At 40.7% G+C, this 26,796-nt stretch overlaps 1 protein-coding gene across 1 annotated transcript in view; it reads left to right on the forward strand.

Moving 5' to 3' along the window:
- The window catches only part of LOC126416469 (intraflagellar transport protein 57 homolog), a 191,692-nt gene that overhangs the window by 89,790 nt on the left and 75,106 nt on the right, over window positions 1-26,796 (forward strand). The window contains exon 4 of the mRNA XM_050084206.1: window positions 8,716-8,834. Coding sequence (XP_049940163.1) covers window positions 8,716-8,834 — 119 coding nt within the window. The remainder of the gene's footprint in view (window positions 1-8,715; window positions 8,835-26,796) is intronic.

A 26,796-nucleotide genomic window follows, 5' to 3' on the forward strand; every position in this document is an offset into this window, starting at 1 on the left:
TCTGTGGGAAGTCATTTATGTAAATGAGGAATAGTATTGGGCCAAGGACACTACCCTGTGGGACACCTATATTTACATAATTTGAGTCTGAAGTATAGTTTACAATATAATTTGAGCAACTTGAAATATGTGAGATTTCAGTTATCTGTCTTCTATTTTTTAGATATGACTGGAACCACTTTTTCACAAGTCCCCTTATTCCCAGTTCATGTAACTTATTTAACAATATGTTGTGGTCTACTGTATCAGACGCTTTAGTTAGATCAAGAAATATACCTGTTGTGTAGTTCCCTTTATCTAATGCTTCTAGAATGTGTTTTGTGAGGTGTGCTGTTGTTGATTCTGTGCTTTTCCTTGATCGAAATCCAAACTGGTCAACAGACAGTAAGTCGTATTTATTTAAATAATTCATTAGCCTATCTTTCATAATAGTTTCTAATATTTTTGCAAACCATGATAGTAGAGAAATTGGCCTATAATTTTCAATTTTTCCTGCATCACCTTTTTTGAAGAGAGGTAGTAATTTCGCATATTTTAAATAGTCTGGAAAGTAGCCCTGCTTGAAAGATTGATTTATAATATCAACTAAAGGTGGAAGTAGGCTCTTGATACAGTCCTTAATTATAATAATGGGGACTTCATCCAGACCAGCTGAGTTTTTGTTTTTCAGTTTGCTGACTGCATTATAGACTTCTTCCTGTGTTGTAGGGAATAACACCATTGAGTGTGATACACCATTATTTGGCTTTTTGACCTGAGGGGCTGTTAGAAAATTTTCCTGTAATTTTATTCCTATGCTACTAAAATAATCATTTATATAGTTTGCCGAATATATTGGGTCTTTTATTAGAGTCCCTTCCTCTTTGATTTTCAAGTTTGACAGATTCATTTTCCCGGTACCAGTTTCCTGCTTCACAATCTTCCATACTGCCTTATTTTTGTTTTCAGCAGAGAGCACCAGTTTGGAGTTATGAGCTCTCTTTGCTGCAAGCAATATTTTCCTATATGTTTTCCTATATCTTTTATAAAAGAGTGAGAAAGCAGGATTAGTTTGGCTGTGTTTAATGGAGCTCAGGTACTTTAGTGTTTCAGACAATTTTTTGATTCCTTTTGTGACCCACTTGTTTTTTCCTGCTGTTGATAATGGACATAATACTTAAGGAAATGTTTCTTCAAAATTTAATTTAAACAATGTCATGAAATTTTTGAATTTTTCATTCACATCTACCTCTGAGTATACTGAGTCTCATGTTTGTCCTGCTATCTGTTTGGCAAACTCATGTCTATTTTGTTTAGAAAAAATTTGTCTGTAAATATGCATTTTCTTTGTTTTTTCTGGAGCCACTTTTATATTAATGATTTGACCTGAGTGATCAGATAATCCTAGCTTTGCTACCACCACCTCACAGTTTTCTTTGCCCAAATCTGTTAATACCTGATCAACAGATGTCTTTGATTATTTTGTTATTCTGGTTGCACTGTTAACCATTCGAACTAGATTGAAACTTTGAGGAAGACTTCGTAATGAGTCCCATGTAGAATCAGGATTCAGTTTATCCACATTTAGGTCTCCACATATGAGAATGTGGTTCTTTGGGGTGGATATCTTGTCAAGAACATGATTAAGTTTGGAGAAAAATATGTTGAAGTCTCCACTAGGAGATCTGTATATACATAAGATAATCAAATTCCTACATCTGTATTGGTCCCTGATTTCAACTGCTGCCAGTTCAAAATGTTGCTCTTCACTGATTACACACAAATCGCTTCTGGTCTTATACTGATAATTTTGTTTTACATAAATACAACACCCTCCACACTTCATAGAAGTCCTACAGTATGCACATGCTAAGTTATAAGACTGCAAGACTAACTGATTAATTTCAGCCTCATTGCACCAATGCTCAGTGAGACAAACAACTGAGCACTCTGTAGACTCCAGCTCCACTTCTAGCTGTTGGGTCTTATTTGCTAGGGAACATATATTTTGGTGAACAACTGTTAAGTAATTTTTTCCAACACTATTTGCATTCCCACTTTTTTCCATTTTCATGTCGTTCTGTTTTGGTTCAACTGCTTCCTTATTACGATTACACTCACGTTTTTTGTTTGCATACGGTATTCTTGGATAGTCACCCCGTGCAGACCGTATTAGTTTCCCTTATTTTTTGTAATTTTACATAAGTCCAGGAGCATTTTGCTGAAAGTCATTGCACCTAGTCTGTTTAGGTGCAGGCCATCCCTACCCAGGCATTTGTTGCCGAGAAATTTATTTGGGTCAACAAATACAACACCAAGTTCGTCGCACTGTTCCCTGATGCCAGTGTTTATTTTGTTTGTGTACGCGTTACTCGCCGATCTTCTTTGTAGAATTCCGTTGATAACAATTCTGGAGCTTGTAAACTAACCTTTGGCTGACCGAATTACATTACGAATATCATTTATGATTTCTTCATTTGCAGATTCTTTGATTTTAAATATGGTGGTCCAATTATCTCCTGATCTGGGAGTACGCACTGCAGCCCTCAAACTATCCTTCTGAATCTGCTTAGTGTATTCATCTCTTGGTCTCCCTCTACGATTCTTACCCTCCCTGGATGATATCTTGAAAATTGCACACTTTTTCGAGATTGCACAGGCAACAAATGCCTCATGGCTCAGCAACAGGTAGCAACATTTCAGCTGCCCACCTTGAGGGCGGACTTCTTTAGCCTTTTTACTAACAATGGCATTACGTTAATCGATTTCTGATGTGGCAATGGGTTCTGAACAGACAGTCACACCCCATCAATGGAAGCAACGGGGTCTTCCTTCTTGTCCTGACTGCTTTATGCCCTGCAGTCTGCCTGGATCAGTGGGTGCATTGCACTGTTGTAGCAAAGAGGGACATCTCTGAACTGAGCTTATGAATCTTGGACAGTTTTCCTCAGGGCAATCCTTCTTCCACTATGTTGTTTATCAACCTCACGATTGCAAACCAGGAGGTCCATTTCCACATGGATGCTGGAGCTATAATTTCTTTGATAACTGTAGTTAAATTGCGTGCTTATGGAATATCGTCTCAGTTATGTGACTGGATTTGTGATTTCCTGTCAGAGAGGTCACAGTTTGTAGTAATCGATGGAAAGTCATCGAGTAAAACAGGAGTGATTTCTGGTGTTCCACAAGGTAGTGTTATAGGCCCTTTGCTGTTCCTTATCTGTATAAACAATTTGGGAGACAATCTGAGAAGCCATCTTAGGTTGTTTGCAGATGACACTGTTGTTTATCGACAAATAAAGTCATCAGAAGATCAAAACAAATTGCAAAATGATTTAGAAAAGGTATCTGAATGCTCAAAAAGTGGCAGTTGACCCTAAATAATGAGAAGTGTGAGGTCATCCACATGAGTGCTAAAAGAAATTCATTCAGCTTCGGTTACACGATAAATCAGTCAAATCTAAATGCCATAAATTTAACTAAATACCTAGGAATTGCAGCTATGAACAACTTAAATTGGGTGGAACACATAGAAAATGCTGTGGGGAAGGCTAAAAAAAGACTGCGCTTTTTTGGCAGGACACATTGAAAATATAACAGAGACTGCCTACACTACGCTTGTCCGTCCTCTTTTAGAATACTGCTGTGCGGTGTGGGCTCCTTACGAGATAGGACTGACGGAGTACATCGAAAAAGTTCAAAGAAAGGCAGCACATTTTGTATTATCGTGAAATATGGGAGAGAGAGTCACAGAAATTTTACAAGATTTGGGCTGGACATCATTAAAAGAAAGGCGTTTTTCATTGTGACAGAATCTTCTCACGAAATTCCAATCACCAACTTTCTCCTCTGAATGTGAAAATATTTTGTTGGCTCCAACCTACATATGGAGAAACGTTCACCACGATAAAATGAGGAAAATTAGAGATTGTACGGAAAGACATAGGTGTTCGTTCTTTCCGTGCTTTATAGGAGACTGGAATAATAGAGAATTGTGAAGGTGGTTTGATGAACCCTCTGCCAGGCACTTGGATGTGATTTGCATAGTATCCATGCAGATGTAGATAAGCCTCCACACATACATTGTCTTGGTTTCCATGACTTGGCACTGTCCTCTTGTGTTTTGCTTGCATATAATGACAGTTTGATTCCCCTATGGGGTCAAATCACAATCAACGCTGTCTACAAAATGGTCTCACTGTTGATCATGCTGTTCAGTCGATAGTCATTAAGCTGACAACATTTTCAGTCTGGATGCCTCTTCACAGTCTGGATTCACCATCACTGGATCAAGTCATCTCTGACACGGTTCCCTTCCAGGAGCTCAGTGAAGCAAGTAAAATACCTCAGACACTTGCTCAGTAAAGACGGGATCCTACCCACTGACCAGAATATTTCTTCTATTATTCTGTGCCCCAACTCCAGTACTTACAGGAGCTGCAGGCATTTTTGGGAAAGATGAATTATTATTCTAAGTTCCTCACACAAGTGGCCTGCATTATGTATCCATTAAGCTAGTTGTGAAGGTAGGGCTTTCATTACACATGGATGGCGGCCCTTGAGCACGCTTTAATGTATCTGAAGTATCTGCTGCATTTCGCATCCTTCCTTACGCTCTTTTTCTCCATCCTGTTCCCACGTTTTGGCCAATCATGCGTCTCTCTATGGCATTGGTGTGGTGCGAACCCATGGGAATGATGATGGTACTGAGCAACTGATTGACTGTGTGTTAAAGACTCAGAAGAACTACTCAGTATTGGGGGGGGGGGGGGGAGGGAAGCTTTGGTGACTATCTTTACCCTTAAGATATCCTATGTTTACCTATTCAGGAGCAAGCTTACCCTCGCTACAGACCACAAACCACTGGTAGCAATCTTTGGGACATGCTCCCAGCTTCCAGAGCATATAGCACATTGGCTCCAGCATTGGGTGTATTTCCTTAGCTTATCCCACTAAGTACAAGCCCATGGCAAAACATGTGAACATGGATGCTCTATCTCATCTACCTTTGAGACCGATCCAGCATTTGACCAACAGCATATCTCCTTTTTTCACATTGATGTGGAACAACAGCACGCCTTGGACACATTACTCATGACAGCTGCTTATATTGCTGCAGACACACACCACAACCCTATCCCATGGGGCATCATGTACTATTTGCTCCATGGGTGGCCCACTATCCTTAGCTCCAGGCCTGGGCTTGCCTCTTCCACCATTCATAAGTCATCTCCATGTTCTCCTGCTTGATACGGAGGTGGATAATGACTTCATCATCCCACCTACACTGCCTTCTCATGTTTTTCAACTCTTCCTTTGTGAGCATTGGGCTATGTTGCGAATGAAAGCCCTTGCAAGGCAACATGCATACTGTCGTGGACAGAACAAAGATGTGAAGGCCATGGTGCACAGATGTCATGCTTGTGTCTGGCACCAGACTGATCTGCCCCAGTCTTTCGCCCCTGGTCCATCATCCCTGGCATGGCATTCACCTGGACTTTGCTGGACTTTTTCTGGGCTCTTTGTGGCTCATTGTCATGAAAGCTTATTCTAAGAACTCCTATGTGGTCACCATGGCTTCTGCATCACTAATGCTACTCTCAATGCACTCACCCAAATTCTGGCCATCGAATGGCATCCCTGTACCATCATGTCAGACGTAGGACCCCAGTTCATAGTGACGGCTTTCGGATGTTTCTGCACCTTCAATGGCATCAGGCACAAGTTTACTGCACCATTTCACCGATCCTCCAACGACGAAGTGGAGCATATGATGCGAACGTTTAAGCAACAAATGTTAGAAGTGGTGGGCACTTCTATCACTATAGCTGGACTCACGATGTTTCTGAGCACCTGCAGGATCACCCCTGTCCATGACTGTGGCCTGGTGGAGCTCCTCCATCGATAGCACACACTCACCCTCCGCCGCCTCCTGGCCCCACAGCCCGCAGAACCCCAGACTCTGCGCACCCAGCACTTTCTGCTTATCTCAGTTGTGTTGGCACACTCGTATGGGGCAAAACACTCGCGAATGCTGGCCACGGCGGTTGCCACCCTCGGGTGGCACCTTACACCAGTTGATGCTCTGAGAGGTGTGGAGTGCCAGCCTACCAACCAGCTCTGTCTCCACATACTGACAGCATCTCCGTTGCTGGCTCTGTCAGACCTGGAACGTCTGTCTATGCCACTCCCACATCCTCACAGGTACAACTTGTGCTCCAGGATACCAGCAGTGGTCCCCGTGGATGCCGGCGTGGAAATGGAAGTCTTAATGTAACCTCCGCCCTCTTTGCCATGGTCACGGCATCATCATTGTCCATGCTGGCATGCCCCAGCACTTTGCCAGATTCCTTGGTTCTTCCTACCAGCTGCCAGGCTTCTGTGCTATGACTCCCCCTGTGCCATCAGTTCTCCTTCCCAAGCGGCATTCAGGGTGGTTCTGACCCGGTGAGTTTGAAGGCGTGACACAAGGTATCTAACTTCAGTGACAGTGATGTTAAAACTGCAGGCACTGGTGTCTGTGCTGCAAGCGCTACCATGAGTACACGCCCACCTTGCTGATCTATGCACACCATAGCTACCCTTTAAAGTCAGCAGCATAACAGCTCCGAAGTCAGTCAGGATTTCTGTGCACTATTGTATCGATTTAAGTACACTATATTATTTTGGTTCTGAATTCAACATGTTTTTGGTTTTCAATCGTGGTTTACTCACCGGACTTGTTATTCTCCCATGCAATCTCCATTGTTTGTCTTTCCCTCATTGTTGTCCACCTGTTTACCCTCAGCTGGCTTACTATGATGCCTTCAGCTGACCTATTTCTACTGGTTCCTGAGTCGTTCTCAGTCTTGAAAGATTCCAGTCATTATAGTGACGTCTATAATTAGATTATCCAGCCTAGAGCCTTCCTGCTATTCCTTCATTTTCTCGGCCCTATTATCTTTCCTAGAATTTCCCAAAAAATATTTTCCCACAGTGGCACACCAATGTCATTCCTCCATAGCTTTGAAATTCTTATTTTCTTTATTATAGACGGGGACAATTATTCCTTTACCACAGTCCTCTGGATTGTCTTTTCAATATTTGAATTAGAGAATTACTTATACAAATTAGAGAGAGCTACCCTCGTTATTAGAAAAGATTGTTAGGTAGGGAATTTTGTGTCTTGCATCAGCACTTCTCTCAACATTTTTGAAAACAAAAAGCATGGTATTTTATCCTTTTCGATCTTCAGTGTTTGTTATTGTGCTTTATGATCCATTTTATGGGAGTGCCCATTCATTCATTTCTGTGTCCGGTCAGCATTTCCAGAGGTAGGATCTCCGATGGCCGATCAGGTCCTGTGTTGTGCAGGGTTGTTCAAGTTCAGGACAAATTAGAAGGTGGGCTGGGCCTTGTGTTGTTCCGCACTCGCAGGATGTATCTCCATCAGCTGGAAGAATGCCCCATTTTCGCATGTTGGTCTTGCAAAGAGGAACGCCCACCCTAAGACGATTTATCAATCTCCAAATAGGGTAGGGCAAGTCATTTCCTGGAGGTGTCCCGTTACAGGGATATCAGGTGGTAGCTTGCTTTTCCACCTGGTGATGCGGTTAGACTCTGGTGTTCCTCTAGTGGTTGAGTCCTGGCGATGAAGCTCTTTCTCGACTTCAGTCGACGGACTACAGCCTCTTGATCATGCAGTGGATGTCAGGGATCATAAGTTTGCTTAGCCCTCTCTACATCAGCAGCAACAGCCCTTTTAATACTGCTGGGAGCTATTCCAACGATCGGGTAGATTTTATAGACTGGAGGTGGTTTCATACATTCCAACAAGATTCGGACAGTCTCATTGATTGCAATATCAAACTGTTTGGTGTGAGTGGATGCACTCCACACAGGTGAGGCATATCTGCAGCGGACACACGCAAAGCAAGAGTCAAAATTCTCAGGACGGGAGGACTTGCTCCCCAGGTGGTGGATGAGAGCTTCCTCAAGATGTTATTCCATTAACTAACTTTCAGCCTGGTGTTATGGCAATGTTTCTTGAAGGACAGAGTTTGGTCAAGGGTAACACGCAGATATACTGGTGTTGAACAATGCTCCAGTCATTTGCCTAGCCATGTAACGTCCAGTTTCCACCGAACTTCTCTATTCGTCAAGTGAAATGAGCCACCTGAGTCTTGGAATTTGGCTTTAGGTGATTGGCTTTGTAGTAGGAGCCAAGCGTATCTAGTGCAGAAGTCAACTTTTCCTCTGCTTCTTCAAAAGTCTTTCCTTGAGCAGCCACTGCAGTATCGTCAGCATAGATGAAAAGCCAGGAATTTTCCGCTATGGGCTGGTCATTAGTGTAAACATTGAAGAGCACAGGGGCGAGCACTCTGCCATGAGGTAAGCCATTCTTTTGTATGCACCATCTGCTCTTATGGAAGTGCTGTATTCATGTTTTTAAGTTACATGTGGTTGCGTGTTAATGTTTAGATGAGCTTGAATAAATGCGGGAGAAAGTAAATATGACAAAGGAATATTTTTAATTTATTATTGTAATTGGATTTGGCACAGAATAATGTAATTTAAGTGTTTTAACTACAATGTTGGATATCTTAAATCAACACGTGCATTGTTTGTGTGGATTTATCCCATTTGGATTTTGTTTTGTATATACTGCATCTTGCTTAACTCTTAGTGACTGCTTTTGTGAATCCATTATTCAGTATTGCCTATAAAATTTATGTATTTGGTTTTTCATCTGTGCAGGGAACACCTGTTACTTTTCCGCCAAACAAGCTGAAGCAGGGCTATGGTGAATATGCCATATTTGTTCTGGACCATCTGGTTGATGCAGCACTGAAGTATGCGAGCTTTAGTTGGAAAAAGTGAGTTAATTTACGTTGTCCATGATATATCGGAACCCATGATATTACAGAACAGTGGCACTCAAAAGTGTTTTGAAATGACTATTTTATCAACAGTTTTAGTGGCGTACTGTTCAACCTAATATACATTAAACATTATATCCCAATTTTACAACAAAATACTGAGTCTAGTGACACTATATCTTGTGTTGGAAAATGTAGTTCAGAATTTCACAGCCCATAAGTGTTCTGGCAATAAATCAAACCTTTAACACTGTGCAAACACTATATCCTGTTTCCAGAATGAGATTTTCACTCTGCAGCGGAGTGTGCGCTGATATGAAACTTCCTGGCAGATTAAAACTGTGTGCCCGACCGAGACTCGAACTCGGGACCTTTGCCTTGCCCGCGAAAGGCAAAGGTCCCGAGTTCGAGTCTCGGTCGGGCACACAGTTTTAATCTGCCAGGAAGTGACTATATCCTGTGTTGGAAAATGAAATTCAGAATTTCACATCTCTAAGTTTTCTGACTTAAATCAAATCTTTAGCACAGTGCAAAGAAAAAAAATAAGTTCACTTTTCTGTGCCAAGTCATATTAACACTTCATTGCATAACCTTTTGCTAGCAAAAGAGCAGCATATCTCGGAGGCATAGATTCAATTAGACATTCGATCATCTCGTGTGTAATCTTTTCCCATTCAGACTGCAGAATATTGTTGAAATCTGCTTTATTTTGATACTCTCTCATGTAATATATCTATCCAGTACCTTCTTCATAAGCTATGTGTGTTTGATATCGCAAGTTTTGACTTGGCTGTATCACAACTTTGGTGCTGAAGCATCCCTGTACTGTAATGTTTCCTCCTCTATGCAACTTAATCAGAATCCGATGGTGTGAATTCCATTTTTTGGCTACTGGACAACAAACATGCTGAATCCCATTGTAAGACATCATATAAAATTTATTTTTGTCACTCCATAATTTCTTGGCTCAATCTTTTGCTGTCCACTTGCAATGTTCTTTAGTGGAGGCAATTCTCATCTTCCTATATTTGCTGAATTGTGAAAACATTTCTTGGCTGGACAGCAGCCTATCAAGTCTTGATTGCAAAATCAACATTTTAGTGTAGAAACTTGAATTTCTAGTCCATGATGCATTTTCAGATCGTCGGTAATTTGTCATGCAGTCTTTCAAGTATGTAATACAAACTACTACAAACTGTCTAATAATTCTATTGATTATGATGATATCATTTTTGTGGTTGGCTATGTTGTGGTTTGTTGCTCATCAACTTTATTACAGACGCCAGCTGTCTAGATACTCCAAAAATACTACCAACCTCAGTCCGTGATTTATCTTCTGTCAAAGCGTGTATTACTGCCTCCTTCAAATCTGTCAGATATTCTTCATGTTTTTGATGGTGGCATAATTCTGTGTTAATGACTTTAGATTTGTTTAGGAATGTAGCCATTCACAGTTAAGAATAAGAGACTTTAAAATGTTATTTTAAAACACTTTTGACCTGCACTTGTTATTTTTTGTCTTTTACTGCATTACTTATATACCCATGTTGACATCGTCGTGTCATGGAACAAAACACGAATTCCATGTATGCTATGTCCTCAACTTAAACACTTTACTTACATATTGCCAACTTTATCGTACAAAAACACCGTGCCAGAATACTTTCCAGTACCACGATATGTTGGCTGGCATTGAAATAAGAAGCAGTTTTCACGTGAATATTACTTTTTACGTTTGTGAATGCCATTTGAACTTCAAAAAGTGATAAAATGTTTGCTGCTGCAACCATTTTATATTACTGTCGCCACTAAAATGTGATACACTGAGTGGAGAAGCAAAGTGCTGTAACAATGGCACCTACAGTTGGTAGTGACGAAAATGAGAGTAGTGGGTTATTCTGGATTCCTCAACTGAAATGGGTGGTCACTAAACTGGAGTAGATTCAAAAACTAAATTGGGACAAAGATTAAGCTGAAGATTGCGAGTCAAGCTCAGTTAATACCAACTTGCATGCCGTCATTATAGATGTATTAGGATGTTGAGCTATTGTAAGCTTTATACGCCACAGAGAGGCCAATGAGTCAAGCCTGATTATTTATCAACTGTTTGCTGGAATGCATGAGCACCTATCTCATCTGACTTACCTCATGTGGTCTGATTTGAAAGATGTTGACTCTGATACTGCTAATGCCTCTGTCTTGTGAACAGTATCAATGTGGGAGTTGTGCAATACTAAGTCCCTACCAGTTTTAATTGACATGAAGATACGGAACCGACCTGGAGAGTGCAGGAATGGACCAGTGCGGAGGAAGGGTTAGGGGGGAGATGATGCTGATGTCCTTGTCCATTGCCTCTTGCATATTGGTGTCAGATCAAGTCAGTTGTGGTGGAATTGGTGATGGTGGAACCAGGTGAACTATGAGGTGCAACACTAATATCGTGAAGTTTGCAGGTTATGGTCATGGCAGTGTACAGGGTAGCATCTCCATCAGCACCCAGCTCTACTGTGAAGGTCTTCGATTGCCACTGTATGTTCAGCTGGAGTCAAAGACAGAAATATGCTATTGCATAAAAAGGGGGATAGATCTGATGTCAACAACTAATACCCAGTCTCACATCTGACAGCTTTGTACAAAATGCTTGAAAAAGAGATGTATTCAAGAGTAGCTTCACATATTTGTGAAAATCAAGTACTAACAAAATGCCAGCTTGGTTTTCAGAAAGGTTTTTCGGCAGAAAATGCTACATATTCTTTCACTGAACAAGGTATTAAATGCTCTGAATAACCAAACATCACTAATTGGGATTTTTTTGGATTTCTCAAAGGCTTTTGGTTGTACAAATCAGGGATATATTGTAGATAAACTTAAGTATTACGGAATGAGTGGAGCAGTGCACAGACAGTTTAATTAATATTTAACTCGAAGAGAGAAGGTTGAAATAAACAGTCCACATAATCCACAAAAACCAGCAGATTCCTCAAACTGGGGAGGTATCAAGAATACGGCCTCACAAGGTTCAGGTTTGGGTCCTTTATTGTTGTTAGTATATATTAATGACTTGCCACTCTATATTCACTAAGATGCGAAGCTAGTTCTTTTTGCTGATGATACAAGTATAGTAATCACACCAAACAAACAAGAATTAGCTGAGGAAATTGTAAATAATATCTTTCAGAAAATTATTGAACGGTTTTCTGCAAATGCACTCTAACTAAATTTTGATAAAACACAGTATATACAGTTTTGTACAGTAAACAGCACACCACCATTAATAAATATTGAGTTTGAATGCAGGTCTGTAGCTAAGACAGCCTATTCCAAATTTTTTGGTGTGTGCATTGATGAGAGATTGAATTGGAAGAAACACATTGATGGTCTGCAGAAACGTTTGAGCTCTGCTATTTATGCTATTAGGGTTACAGCAAATTTTGGTAATAAACATGTAAATAAATCAGCTTACTATGCCTATTTTCGTTCACTGCTTTCATATGGCATGATATTGTTGGGTAATTCATCTTTAAGGGAAAAGATATTCGTTGCACAAAAGCTTGTAATCGGAATAATAGCTGAAGCCCAGCCAAGATCATCTTGCAGACATTTATGTAAGGGGTTAGGGATATTCACAGCAGCTTTGCACGTGCGCGCGCACACCCAACACACACTCACACACTTATGAAATTTGTTATTGATAACCCATGAAATTTGTTATTGATAACCCATACCAGTTCAAAAGCAATAGCAATGTGCATAGCTACAACACTAGGAGAAAGGCTGATATTCACTACTTCACTGCTGTTGGTTAAAGTATACTTTGGTGCAGAAATGGGTGAATTACACTGCCACAGAAATCTTTGGTCACTTACCAAACAGCATCAAAAGTCTGACAGATAGCCAACCAACATTTAAAAACAAATTAAAAGAGTTTCTGAATGACTGCTCCTTTTACTAAATGGATGAATTTTTAGATATAAATTAGTAATCTTACTATTTAAACAACTTGAATTACGGCTTTTAAGAAAACCTTTTGTTGAACTGACACATTCCACTGAATTAGATAGTGTTATATTCATGGTCTATGGAATAAGTATTAATCTAATCTAAAGTATTGTGGGAAGGGCATGGGTAGAGTGGGGCTGGTCTACGCCAGATGGTAGGATTAGGGGAGTCTCTGGTCACTGATGTGCTCAGGACAGTGATAAGCCTAGGTGGGAGTGCCTTCTATGCTGGTTGCTGTGACCAAAGGTGACGTCTGTGATGAATTACCTAATCCGTGACCTCAAGCCACTGATGACTCTGCCCTGTGTCCACTCTGGGGTCTTGATGAAGTTACGAGCACAGATGTGGAAGCCTGTATGTTAAATAAATCAATGGTGTTGGTAGCATCTTGTAATGCAGAGATGATATCTAGAGCATATAGGGAAATTTGAAAGTGCATCCATAGCTGAGAATCACATAGCTTCCTGGAATGAACCAGAAAAATAGATGTGCACCTGCTCCCCAGGCTACCCAGGTTTTGGCCAGGGAGCGAAACACTGCAGTGGAGTAAGTGTTGCAGGCCCAGACAGTGTGTTCACTCATAGAGTTGATTGTGGACCATTAGACACAACAGTGTGCTAGCATTTTCTTTGTAGTCGTATCCCATTGTGACATGCAAAGCAATGGTGTGATGATGACCCAACATTCTTCATTTTTCGTTGATAAAAGTATAAGTCAGTATCTTGTGTTCACACAGCCAAAAAAAAAAAAAAAAAAAGAAAGGAATGTCTGGTGTAGTGTTTCCATCCCTTTTGGTAGGTGCTGGGACCACCTATGTTGTATTGACATTCCTGGCTCTGACAGCATGTTGTTTTGTACTGACAATTTTGGACTAGCATTTTCATTCTAGTCACCTTCCATGTAAAACATGAAGCAACTGAAGAATGTGAGTGCAGAGGAAGGGTGAGACCATGATGCAATATTCTTCCTCTTTGGTTGGCAGAAGTATAACATTGTGACATGCAGCAATTACAAAAGGAAAAGAGTGTGTGATATAATGAATCCGTTTCTTTTGATAGCCGTTCTGGGTATGTTCAGTGTATTGGTGCCTATTAATGAGTCCCAAACATATTTCAGAGGGTGACTTAGCAGGAATAGTAGGAAATCCATACAGTGTTTGTTGCAGGTTGTTGTCAAGCCCAAAACACACAGCTTCACGTTTTTCAAACTCCACATGCAGTCCGTGGGCAGATGGGATACAATGTTTACATTTTCATGCTGTGTCATGGGCAAGTAATTGATATCATAGTTTTAGTTGCTAAATATAGGGCAAATCTTTGTAGCTGTTTTTTTCTGGGAGCTCGGAATGGGTGCCCAGAAAGGGTATCAGCAGTGTGTGACCTGTGGTTAACTGAACTTTTGCATTGAAGAGAGACACGTGAAATTACCTTAGTCCATAAATGGCTGATAATATCCCTTCTCTGCCTGTGAACAATTGCAGTGGGTTGCTGTGAGCCATGGATGTGCTGATACAATAGGATGGTCCCATCTCGTATTGCAGTATCTCAGTTGCTGATGGGTGACGCTTGCGGGGCATAAGCATCATCAGGTATGGAGTTATTCAAAGACACTTTCAGTTGCTGGTATGCTTTCTGACATTCATTGAATCACATCGATGGTATGCCTTTAAACCAGAGCTGATTTGCGCAATATGCACTTCCCAGGGAATAAACGTGCTGTAAAATTTTCCTTAGGAAGGACTGTGTTGGTTGATCATCGATGGTATCTACATATCCACCAAGGGTTTGAGTTATGAAATTAGTCGACTGCCAAATTAGGCACCTGGTTGAATCCTAAGGTATTTTTAGGTAAGAATCTGTAGTACTAATTTGAAAGTCGATGAGCATAAGCAGGTAGAAAGCACGAAGCCGTCATTTAGATACTTGAATGCCACATTACTTTTGTCTTCATTCTTATTACTGCGGTGAGTGTTTGTGAGCTGCATCCAAGTATTTATTGTCAGTTGTCAGGAGTGAGTTTCAATAAGAGTTGAGCATCATGTTACTTCTGCCAACACTTATATCTAAAACTGATTGTAGTGCTAAAATCAGAGAAATTCTCACTTACTCAGAGGCTTATCAACACTTGTTCCCACACATTGTGTATGAATTTTGAAGTGAGGGTGAGGCAAATCACAGTGATTTATATAGTGTAAATTTAGAAGCAGATGTGAAACAGTACTGTCAAACTCTAGAGCTGAGAAGTGATCCTGTACAAAATGGTTCAGAATTCAAAGAAGTCAGCTTAATGGAATCATTTGTAAGGGCAATGGGAGAAGTTGACAAAATCCCCTTTTTCTCAATGAACTTTGTCCAACATTTCCTCAGTAAGTATGTTCAATCCCTGCATTGTGACTGGAAAGTCTGCAAAATACTGTATTTGCCTGTTTATAAGACAAGGTTCTTAACCAAATTCATCATTCAAAAAGTGCAGGGTCATCTTGTATTCATTGATTAAACTATTGCTGCTGAGGTCGACATTTTTAAGTTGTTTAATAGATTATATAGGGATCGTCCTGCATTTACAAATGTAACTTTGGCTGTCTCATCTAAGATTTATTTTGAAGTATTTGGAAGGACAGGGTAGGGCTGGGCAAATGATACTCGCTTTCGAACAGGCTCAAGATTTTCCGTTATGCTGAGGTACTCGATATGTGTTATGGACATTTCCTGTAAAATCACACAACATTTGATTCACACGGCACTAATGCAAGGGATATGCAATAAACTATAAACTAGCCACTACAACAATGTACCATTGGCAATTCATTGATCTTGGATCAAAGGCCACCGTCGGACTGAAGCCAGGAGCAAAGTAGTCCACCCTGTGGCACAACATGCAGCTGAACATAACATGCTAGCTTTCAATGGCTGCTTCACTACCCGAGCCGTCTGGATCCTCCCCACCAACAGCTTTTTTGGACTACACAGGCAGAAGTTATCCTTACAACACATTCTTCCCTCCTGAAACTATCCCAGCCTCAACGTACGATAACCTACTGTAACCACCCCCTCCACCCAACAGTTTCCACACCCTCTGTCCTATCACCTCCTCCATAATCTCGTCTCCCACCATCTTTGCATGCCACCCTCTGCCAGAGTACCCACTCATCTTCTCTTTCCCTGCTCCTCTCCTTTTCTGCTCCTCATCCCCCCCCCCCCCCCCCCTGCTCCCTGCCCCACAGCCACCTGTTGTTGCATCTATTGGCCATCTACTCCCTGCATGCTCCGCCAGACAGTGCTCTTATCTCCAGCCATCCATACCCTGCTATCTCTTCCCCTTTCCTCCCCCTCCAGACTGCAGTTTATGTTCTTTGTTACAGTTGCATTCCAGCCCAAGCTGCCAGAGATGGCAGTCGTTTGTGCATGAGGTGTGAGTGAATATGTGTGTTTCCCTTCTGACAGAGGCTTTGACCGAACGCTAATATGTAAGTGTCTTTTCGTTGTTCCTGTCTGCAAGTCAATGTGTCATCTTTACGGTGACTAACAATTTATTTTTTCCTTATGTTATTGATATTCCAACATGGAGTTTCCTTTGTTTAATTGATTTTGTAAGTTTTTTTGGAAAACACATCTGAAATAGGGACATGAAAGTACTAGAAAATAGATTGAATTATTCGTTGGTTGTTGTTTTGCAGGTACATTTTCACAGATTTCCTTTGCTATGAATAACTATATTCACTTTTTCTGTGCAGAAGTTCTTTAGCTTGGATAGAGAAGAATTTATACATATGACAAGTGTGTTGTGATCTGAAAGACCTAAGTTTACATTTAGTGCCTCAGTGACACCATTTTCCATGTTTTTGAAGTTATTATCTAATGGGTAAGACGACAAAACTGTTACTCTATTGGAATCGATAAAGAATGGTTTCCTGTGAAAGCTGTTTAGGATACTCAAAAGCTGTCTTTTTTTCTACACTTTCTTCTTCTTTCATTTCACCCTACTTTGGGGTACATTAAATCAATGAACTTTTAATATTCCGTGCCTTTCTGTTATCCCAATATTGTTTCATTTTTCCTGGTCTTGTTTTTTCTTTGATCTCCAGCCTTTCAAGTATGCCATGGTTGGTGATGGACACTGTTTTGGCTGCTTCCCGTTTGATTATCATATTGTAATGTCTTATTTTTGCATTCCATGACAGGGACTTTTTGTTATATGTGTTTTTGGTAAGTAGGAATGCCTGCTCAACTTCTTGTAGGTTCCATTGCCTTTTCCTCGAGGACATTCCAACTGATTCATTCTCTAAGATATTTAAATTCTTTGACAATCTCAATTTTTTGTTCTCCCACTGTACATATCTGTTAATGTTTGTCATTATCTTTGTCTTTTTAAGGGAGATTTTGGGACCTATTTTTTTCACCTTGTTTTTGTGATCGGAGGTTCTGTTCTTTGGCTTCTTTCAGGTCTCAGCTAGTAGGGAGATATCGTCTCCAAAGGCTAGACAATTGACTTTTTCTCTGATTAAGTTAGTGATTTTATTGTTTAGGTTTAATTGTTTTAGTACAGAGATGAGGGATTCCCAGTTTATTGAGCTGTGTGCTGACTGAAAGTCAATGAAAGTTATAACATATTATTTTGCTCCTGATTTTTGGTAAGCCATGAGGTTTTTGATGTTTAGACTTTGTTGTGGGTAGGATCTCCCTTTTCTGAGTCCACCTGCTTAGCCGGATGGTAAAGTGCTTGCCTCCTATGCAGCGAGCCCGGGTTCAGTTCTTGGCCGGGTTGGAAATTTTCTCCACTCTTGGACTGGGTGTTGTGTTTTTCTCCTCATCATTTCATCCTCACTGCTGGCATTCGAGTCGCCCTATGTGGCGTCAATTGAAATAAGACCTGCACTTCACGGCTGAACTTGCCCGGATGGGCGCTCCTGGCCAGCAATGCCATATGATCTTTTCATTTCATTTCCCACTTCTGAAACCTGTTTTCTCCAAGTTTATGGTCTAGTTAGGGCTGTGCCTTGTTAAATACGACTTTAGAGATGATCTTGTATGTTCCATCTAGGAGTGTGATGCCTCTCTAGTTGTTGGGGTTTGCTTTAGACACTTTCTTATGGAGTCGGTGGATAACAGCTGTCTTCCATTTGTCTGGAATTCTTTCGTTTCTCCATATTTCTTCAAAGATAGTTTGGAGAGAGTGTGTGTGGCATTTTTTGACATTTTTCCGAAGTTCAGCTGTGATTTTGTTTTGTCCTGAGGCTTTATAGTTTTTGAGATTTGAAATGACTGACTGTAGTTCGTTCATGGAGGGTGGTTCAGAGTTAGGTTTGGTTATTGTTGAGGTCTTAAAGTCCATATTTCTGTGGGTTTTGCACAGATGAGAAACTTTCTGAAATATTCTGCCAATATTTTGCAATTATCTCTGTTGTTATGGGCAATATTTCTACTTTTGTCTTAGAGAAGCAGTGTCAGTAGACTATATTCAGTTATTTTTTGTTTAAAAGTCCTTGTGATATTTTTGGTGAAGTCTGTTATGTTCATTATTCTGTGATTGCTACTATTACCATGCTTTTCTTCGTAGTTCAAGGAGTCTTATCACATTCTTCTGTCCACCAGGCATGTTTTTTGGCTTTGATCATGGGAGTTAATTGTTCAGCTTCATTTATTAGGCTTCCTTTCATTTGATACTATTTTTGGTTTTGCATGTATTTAGTTGTGAGGGTAAACTCCTTGGAATTTATTATCTTTTGTAGATTGTATTTTCTTCTTTTGAGGTTTTTGGTTCTGTTTTTTTCTTTTTGGGGTGATTTTGAGTTTTATTTTAGAATGGTACTGATCAGAATCCAGGTTGGCTCCTCTGAGGACTTGGAAATTTTGTACTTCTTTGTAGAACCTTATTTAATTGGATACATAAAAGATCTACTCAGCAAGCAATGGCAGAAAACACACATAAAAAAGACAGTTATAATAGGCAAGCTTTCGGAGCCAGTGGCTCCTCCTTCAGGCAGAAGAGATGAAGGGGAAGGAAGAGGAATGAAGGGAAAGGACTAGAGAGGTCTAGGAAAAGGGGTAGATTTCAGGAAAGTCACCCAGAACCATGGGTCAGGGGAGACTTACCACATGGGATGAAAAAGAAAGACTGATTGTTGGGGACTGCATTGGATGAGATTTGAAACCTGAGAGCTTAAAGGTGGAAAACAGGGTAATATGCAAGACAGTGATTACTGCTTAAACATCATGCATTGGTTAATAAGAGTGAAAAGCTAAGTGCATTGCATGTAACAGAGATGGGAGGGTGGTGGTGAAAAATAGACGGTAAAGACAATGAAAGAAGTGGAAAACTAAAATGGAGTGAAGCAAAGAGTAGTTACAGTGAAGAAGTGCTGTGATGGAAGAAATTAACGTAGATGGAAGAAATTAACACAAATTAAGATCAGGTGGGTGGAAGGAACCAAGGACATGCTGTAGTGCTAGTTCCCACCTGCAGAGTTCTGAGATACTGGTGTCTGGGGGAAGAATCCAAATGGCACGTGTTGAAACAGGCCCGAGGTCGCAAATTTCATATTGTAGAGCATGCTCTGCAACAGGGTACTGCAAGTTGCCAGTATACACTCTCTGCCTATGCCTATTCATCCTAATAGATAACTTGGTGGTAGTCATGCCGATGTAGAAGGCCGAACAGTGTTTACATAACAGCTGGTATATCATGTGTGTTGTTTCCCTTTAATAGAATATGTTTTGCCAGTTACAGGGCTGCAATAGGTGGTGGTAGGAGGGCGCACAGGAAAGTCTTGCAGTGGGGACAGTCACAGGGGTAGGAGCTATAGTGTAGGGAGATGGGTGCAGAAGGAGCATAGGGTCTGACAAGAATATTGCGGAGATTGGGTGAGCAACAGAAAGCTGTTCTAGGTGTGGTGGGCAAAATTTCAGACAGAATTGATGTCATTTCAGGGCATGATTTTAGGAAGTCAAGGCCCTGTTGAAGTAGCTGATTAACACATTCCAGATCAGGATAATACTGAGTCACCAATGGTGTGCTCTGAAGTTGTGTTTTGGAGGGACCAGCAGTACCAGGCTTGGATGTGATGACCCAGGAAATCTGCTTTTTAGCTAGGCTGGTGGGGTAATTATGTGCAGTGAAGGCTGAGGTGAGAATGGTGGTGTATTATGTAAATACTGTTGTTTATTGGTAGGTTTAATGTGGACGGAAGTGTGTTGCTGGCCTTTGGTGCGGACAAGATAACATCAAGGAAAGTGGCATGGGAATTGGAATAGGACCATGTGAGATTTAATCGGGAGAAGGTATTCAGAGACGCCAGGAATTTTAGCAGGTCAGCCTCTCCATGAGTCCATAAGGTAAAGATATCATCAATGTATCTAAACCAAACCAGGGGCTGAAGACCTATGGATCCCAGGAAAGCCCCCTCCAAGCAACCCTTGAAGAGGTTGGCACGGTTCACAGGGCCGTACCTCTGATATGTTTGTATGCATGCCTCTCAAAGGTGAAGTAGTTGTTGGTAAGTATAAAGTTGATTAAGGTGAGTAGGAAGGATGCCATAGGTTTGAAATTAGGTGGGAGCTGGTTGAGGAAATGTTCAACAGCAGACAGGCCATGTACATGGGGGCTGTTGGTTTAGAGGGAGGTGGCATCATTGGTGACAAGCAAGGTATGTGGTTGGAGTGGGACGGGCATGGATTTCAGATGACCTAGGAAATTGTTGGTATCTTTGATGTAGGAGGGGATCTTTGTACTATGGGTTGCAGGTGTTGATCAACTAAGACAGATATACATTTGGTGGGTGCTTTGAAGCCAGCAATTTTAGGATGGCCAGGATGATTGGGTCTGTGGATCTTAGGAAGAAGGTAAAAGGTGGGAGTGCATGGTTTGGATGGGGTGAGAAGTTCTATGGATTGAGGTGTTAGTCCTTGTGAGGGGCCTGAGGTTTTAAAGAGGGACTGCAGGTCCGTTTGAATCACAGGGATGGGACCTTGATGACAGATGCTGTATGTAGTGGTGTCAGACAGCTAGCGTAGACCTTCACTAAGATACTTCTTTCAGTCAAGTGCTACAGTGGTAGATCCTTTGTCTGCTGGAAGGATGATGATGGTATCATCAGATTTTAGGGACTGTAGAGCTTGAAGTTCTGCAGAGGACAGGTTAGGACCATATTGTAGGGACCTGAGGAATGATTGTGGAGCAATGCTGGAGGTGAGGGATTCTTGGAAGGCTTGTAAGGGATGATTTTGTGGTAGTAGTGGTGAATCAAGGTGGCATTGTGATCTGAACTGTTCAAGGCAGGGTTCAATGCCAGGTTTGCTGTTGGAAAGGTTTTGGGAATGGATTGCAAAGTGATATTTCCAATGGATATTACGTGTGAAGGATAGTAGTTCCTTCACCAAAGCACCATGATCAAATGCAGGTTCAGGGCAGAAAGTGAGACCTTTAGATAATACAGATAATTCAGGTGGGGAGAGTGCTTTAGATGAGAGTTTAAGGACACTGTACTGTTGTGGCTGGTTCTCAGGATTATGGGTTATTCTTGGTCTGGGAGGTAGTGGTGAAGGCTGTGGGATGTTAAGGAGGTTGGCCAAACTCAGTTTGTTGGAGAGAAGTGGTGGTTGATGGTGTGGCTGTTTAGGAAGCTGCATAGGGACAGGAAGGGAAACACCACAGTTCTGGTAGTTTAGGAGAAGGGGGATAGCTTTTTGAAGTGAAGTCTGGCATGTTGTTGCAGTTTGAAGTTGACTTGGTGGATGATATCATTCAAGGAAATGTGAGGGGAAGATAACTGCAGGATTTTGTAGAAGGAGAGAAGTCTGATAGTGTGGAAATTGGCTGATGGGGCATTTAGGTCACAGCTTAGTCGGATAAGAGCAATAGGTTGTTGTATTTGAAAATGTAAAAGAGCCTAGTGTAGGGAAGGATTGCATACAGAAACAGGGGCTTTCAGTGTTAGGCCTTTTGGAGTAACTCCAAGGGACAATCAGGTTTCAAGAAACAGAATGTGGGACCTTAGTTAGTTTGAATTCACCTAGATGTGAGCATGATGAGATCCATGTTTTCTATTGTCGATGTGGCTTTTTAAAGGCTTTGGATTTCAGAATCATATTGTGTGCTTGTCGTAATTTGATCAGTCTGATCCCATTTTGGTTAGTCCTGTTATGTGTTGGATAGTTTCCTTCTTTGCATTGATGTCCTCCATAAGTAGGGAGTTTTTCAAGGAGTTCCTTGCAGGGTGGGGAATTCTATGTACATAAAAAAACAGTATCCTGTTTGAGTCCATAGATGTATCATGGCAGTGCACAGAAGAGATATTTGAATGTTGTGCAGGGACAGTTGAATTTAGTGAAACTAAACTTCTAATTGTTTTCTTTTATAGGTCCCCTAACTCTGACGTCAGAGCACTTCTGCTCAAGCTTGAGAGGGTTCTTGATTCACTTTATAGGAAGTACCAGAAATTAGTTGTATGTAGTGACTTCAGTATAAATTTTGTATGTAATGGTGCAAGAGAAAGGATGTTGGCAGATCTCCTAAATTCATATGATCTGATGCAGACTGTTTCCCCCCTCCTCTCCCCAACTAGGGTGCGGGGGAACAGTAGCACAGCCATGGACAATATTTTTATTCATTCTTCATTACTAGATGGACATTCTGTTAGTAAAAGGGTGAATGGCCCTTCAGACCATGATGCACAAATTTTAACACTAAAAGGCTTTTGTACTCAAACAAATGTCACTTGTAACTACAAACTATGTAGGAAAGTAGATCCAACAGCAATAGAGAGTTTTTTAAACCTTGTCAGGGAACAAGAGTGGCATGACGTTTATAGTGCCGATAACATAGGTGATAAATGAATGCTTTCCGTAACACATTTCTCATGCTCGTTGTGAGTTGCTTTCCATTAGAACCTTCTAAGCGCGATACTAGCAGTAATAGGCAGCCTGGGTGGCTGACAAGTGGGATAAGGATATCATGTAGAACAAAGTGTGAATTATATCAAAATGTTAGAAGTAGTCACAATCAAGCTACAGTAGCCCATTACAAACAGTATTGTAAGGTGCTTAAAAATGTTATCAGGAAGGCAAAGAGTATGTGGGATGCAAATAGAATAGCTAATCCACAGAATAAAAATAAAACCATATTGTCAGTTGCGAAGGAAGTGTCTGGTCAGCAGCACAAGGTCGACGATATAAAGTCAGCTCGTTGTAAAAATATTTATGTACTGATAAATCAGATATATTTACAGTATTTGACAATCATTTTCTGAGCATTGCTGGTGAATAAAATAAAAATTTAGTTTCTACAGGTAATCATATAACTTACTTGCCAAATGCCTTTTTGAGATTGATGTCTGAAATAACCCTCTGCGATACAAACAAGGGAGAGATGGATATGATGGAGGGCCTAGCAGGGTATTCAAGTATTGTGCTGCATGTGTTAGCCTTGTATTTAGCCATATTTGTAATTTTTCCTTTAGGAAGGGTCAGTTTCAAGTACTCAATAGTAAAGCCGCTTTATAAAAAGGGAGAAAGGAATAATGTAGACAATTTTAGACCCATTTCTATGCCATCAGTGTTTGCTAAAGTTATTGAAAAGACTGTGTATGTAAGGGTAATTGATCATTTTATATCACACGATTTGCTATCGAATGTACAGTTCAGCTTTAGAAGTCGTTTAACAACTGAAAATGCTATGTTCTCTTTTCTCTGTGAGGTACTGGATGGGTTAAACAAAAGGTTTTGAACACTAGGCATATTTTTTGATTTAACTAAGGTGTTTTATTGTGTCGATCACAAAATATTGCTCCAGAAGTTGGACCATTGTGAAATACGGGGAGTAGCTCACAATTGGTTCACCTCTTACTTTAGCAACAGACAACAAGAGGTCGTTATTAACAATGTTGAGAATGGCTGTGATGTGGGGTCTCAGTGGGGTACGGTCAAGTGGGGGGGAGGGGGGGGGGGGTGCCACAGGGATCAGTGTTGGGGCCACTCCTGTTCCTTATTTATATAAATGATATGCCCTCTAGTATTATGGGCAACTCTAAAATATTTCTGTTTGCCAATGACCCTAGCTTGGTAGTAAAGAATGTTATGTGCAGTTCATGACCTAAGTTCATGGCTTGTAGAAAATAAACTAACACTAAATCACAGTAAGACTTAGTTTTTACAATTTCTAACACGCAATTCTACATCTACATATATACTCCGCTAGCCACCAAGCGTTGTGTGGCGGTAGGGCACTATTTGCGCCAAAGTCATATTTCCCCCTCTCTGTTCCACTCAAGGACCGCGCAAGGGAAAAACGTCGGTCTGAACACCTCAGTACAAGCTCTAATTTCCCTTATCTTTGAATAGTGATCATTGCACAGTATGAAAGTTGGTGGTAATAATATATGCTCTACATCCTCGGCGAAGATTGGATTTTGGAATTTAGTGAGCAGCCCCTTCCGTTTAGCACGTCGTCTATCTGCAAGTGTGTCCCACTTCAAACTTTCAATGAGATTTGTAACACTCTCGCAATGACTAAATGTACCCATCACGACTCTTGCCACTCTTCTTTGGACCTACTCAATCTCTTGAATCAGACCCAACTGATAAGGGTCCCACACAGACGAACAGTACTCTTAAGACTGGACGAACTAAAGTCTTGTAAGCAGTTTCCTTTGTTGAAGGACTGCATTGCTTCAGGATTCTACCAGTAAACCACAATCTAGAGTTCGCCTTACCTGTTACTTGTGTAATCTGATCGTTCCATTTGGGATCATTTCGAATAGTCACACCCAGATACTTGACGGATGTTACTGCTTTCATAGACTGGGCATTTCTTTTGTACTCGTACATTAATGGGGATTTTCACTTTGTTATGCACAGTAGGTTACACTTACTAATATTCAGAGATAACTGCCAGTCATTACACCACACATTTATTTTCTACAAATCCTCACTGATTTGTTCACAATTATCGTGTGATACTACTTTCTTGTAGACTACAGCATCATCGGAAAACAGTCTAATGCCACTGTCAATACCATCAACCCGATAGTTTCTGTTGAAGTCCCCCCATTCAAGACGACATACTGTTTTCTGTTTGTAATAAAACTTTCTATCCAACCACATATGTCATTGGATAGACTGTAAGTGCACCCTTTTTGGAGCAAGCGACAGTGCAGAAATGAGTCGAACGCCTTTCGAAAGTCGAGGAATCCTTCCTGGCGTCTAAGTATCTTAACTGTTTTACAATCCCAGATACACTAAACACTATGTCAGCCATCTTTGTGTTTGTTCGATAATTGAAAGGGGGAATGGTGCTGCAGTCCTCTACCGTAAATGAGCTTTTGAAAGCTAGGTTTAGAAATTCGGCCTTCTGTTTATCATCGTCCGTTACATTACCCGTACTGTCAGCAAGAGAAGGTATTGAATTATTTGTAGCGTTCATAGATTTTATGTACGACCAAAATTTTTTGGACTTATTTTTAGAATCTGCAGATAAAATATTGCTTTCAAATTCCTTAAAAGAGTCTGTCATTGACCTTTTGACAGCTGCTTTCATTTTGCATAATTTCTGTTTGTCAGTGGGACAGTGACTACATTTAAAATGACTGTGCAAAATTCTCCGCTTTCTTGTTGAACCAAGGTGCATCCTTTCCCGCCCCTATATTTTTGCTAGGCATGTATTTCTCTAGCACTTAGTGGACAATACCTTTAAGTTCCGACCAAAGATGCTCAATATCTTTGTGTCCCACGGTGAATACTAGGAGCTGACGATGAAGATATTCATTAATGACACTTTTATTTGCTTTCCCAAACAAGAAAACTTTGCTGTTTCTGTGGTTTTTTTGCAACTTCCACTGACATAGAACCCACAACAATGTTACGGTTGCTAATATCTTCTTCTAGATTAACTTCCTCAAAAAGATCAGGTCTGTTTGTCGCCAAGATATCTAATATGTTCCCATCTCGAGTTGGTTTTCTAAGCAATTGCTCTAGGTTGTATGTTGAGAGCACTCCTAGAATAATTTCACGCGAGTCTTTGCTTCTGCCTCCAGTGATAAACATGTAATTTTTCCAGTCAGTGGATGCCAGATTAAAGTCTCTACTTATAACTAATGAATAATTTGGATATTTATTTCCTATATACTCAAGACTCCCTGATACATTCTGCGACGTTTGTTGCGGTTGCGGATGCTGGTGGTCTATAAAAACATCCTAATACAATGGTCTTTCCTTGGCTGATTGACATCTTTATCCAGACTATTTCACAGTCCGACCCGGTATCGATCTCAACTGCGTTTAAACAGCTTTTAACTGCAGTGAACACACCACCTCCCATAGCATCAGTCCTATCCTTCCTAAACATTGTCCAATCAGAATTCAAAATTTCACTGCTATTTATGTCTGGTTTCAACCAGTTTTCGGTGCCTAATACAATATTGGCATTACTACTGTTTATTTTGAAGAGTAACTCGGGGATCTTGCTATAGATACTTTGACAATTTACTAACATGAGATTTAGTAATTCAACAAAACCTGACGTTTTAATTTCACAGAATGGGCATATGATTAGTGAAACTGAACAGTTCAAATTTCTAAGTGTTCACTGTCATGGAAAGCCCATGTTCTGGATCTTGTTCAAAGACTTAATGCTGCGATTTTTACTATTTGAACGGTATCTGAAGTGAGTGATTGTTTGACATGAAAATTAGTCTACTTTGCTTATTTTCATTCACTTATGTCGTATCGTATTATATTTTGGGGTAACGCTTCCTATTCTAAAAGGATATTTTTGTCTCATAAATGGGCAGTATGGACAATAAGTGGTGTAAGTTCACGAACCTCTTGTCGACCCGTGTTCATGAGTCTGGGTATTTTGACATTGGCATCTCTTGTTAACAGTATTAGCTTATTCCCAAGAATAAGCAGCTTTCACTCAGTTAATACTTGCCAGAAATCAAACCTGCATTTGGATCGGACTTCCTTAACTC

This window comes from Schistocerca serialis, chromosome 8 (genome assembly GCF_023864345.2).
Source record: "Schistocerca serialis cubense isolate TAMUIC-IGC-003099 chromosome 8, iqSchSeri2.2, whole genome shotgun sequence".
NCBI classification, from domain to species: Eukaryota; Metazoa; Arthropoda; class Insecta; order Orthoptera; family Acrididae; genus Schistocerca; species Schistocerca serialis.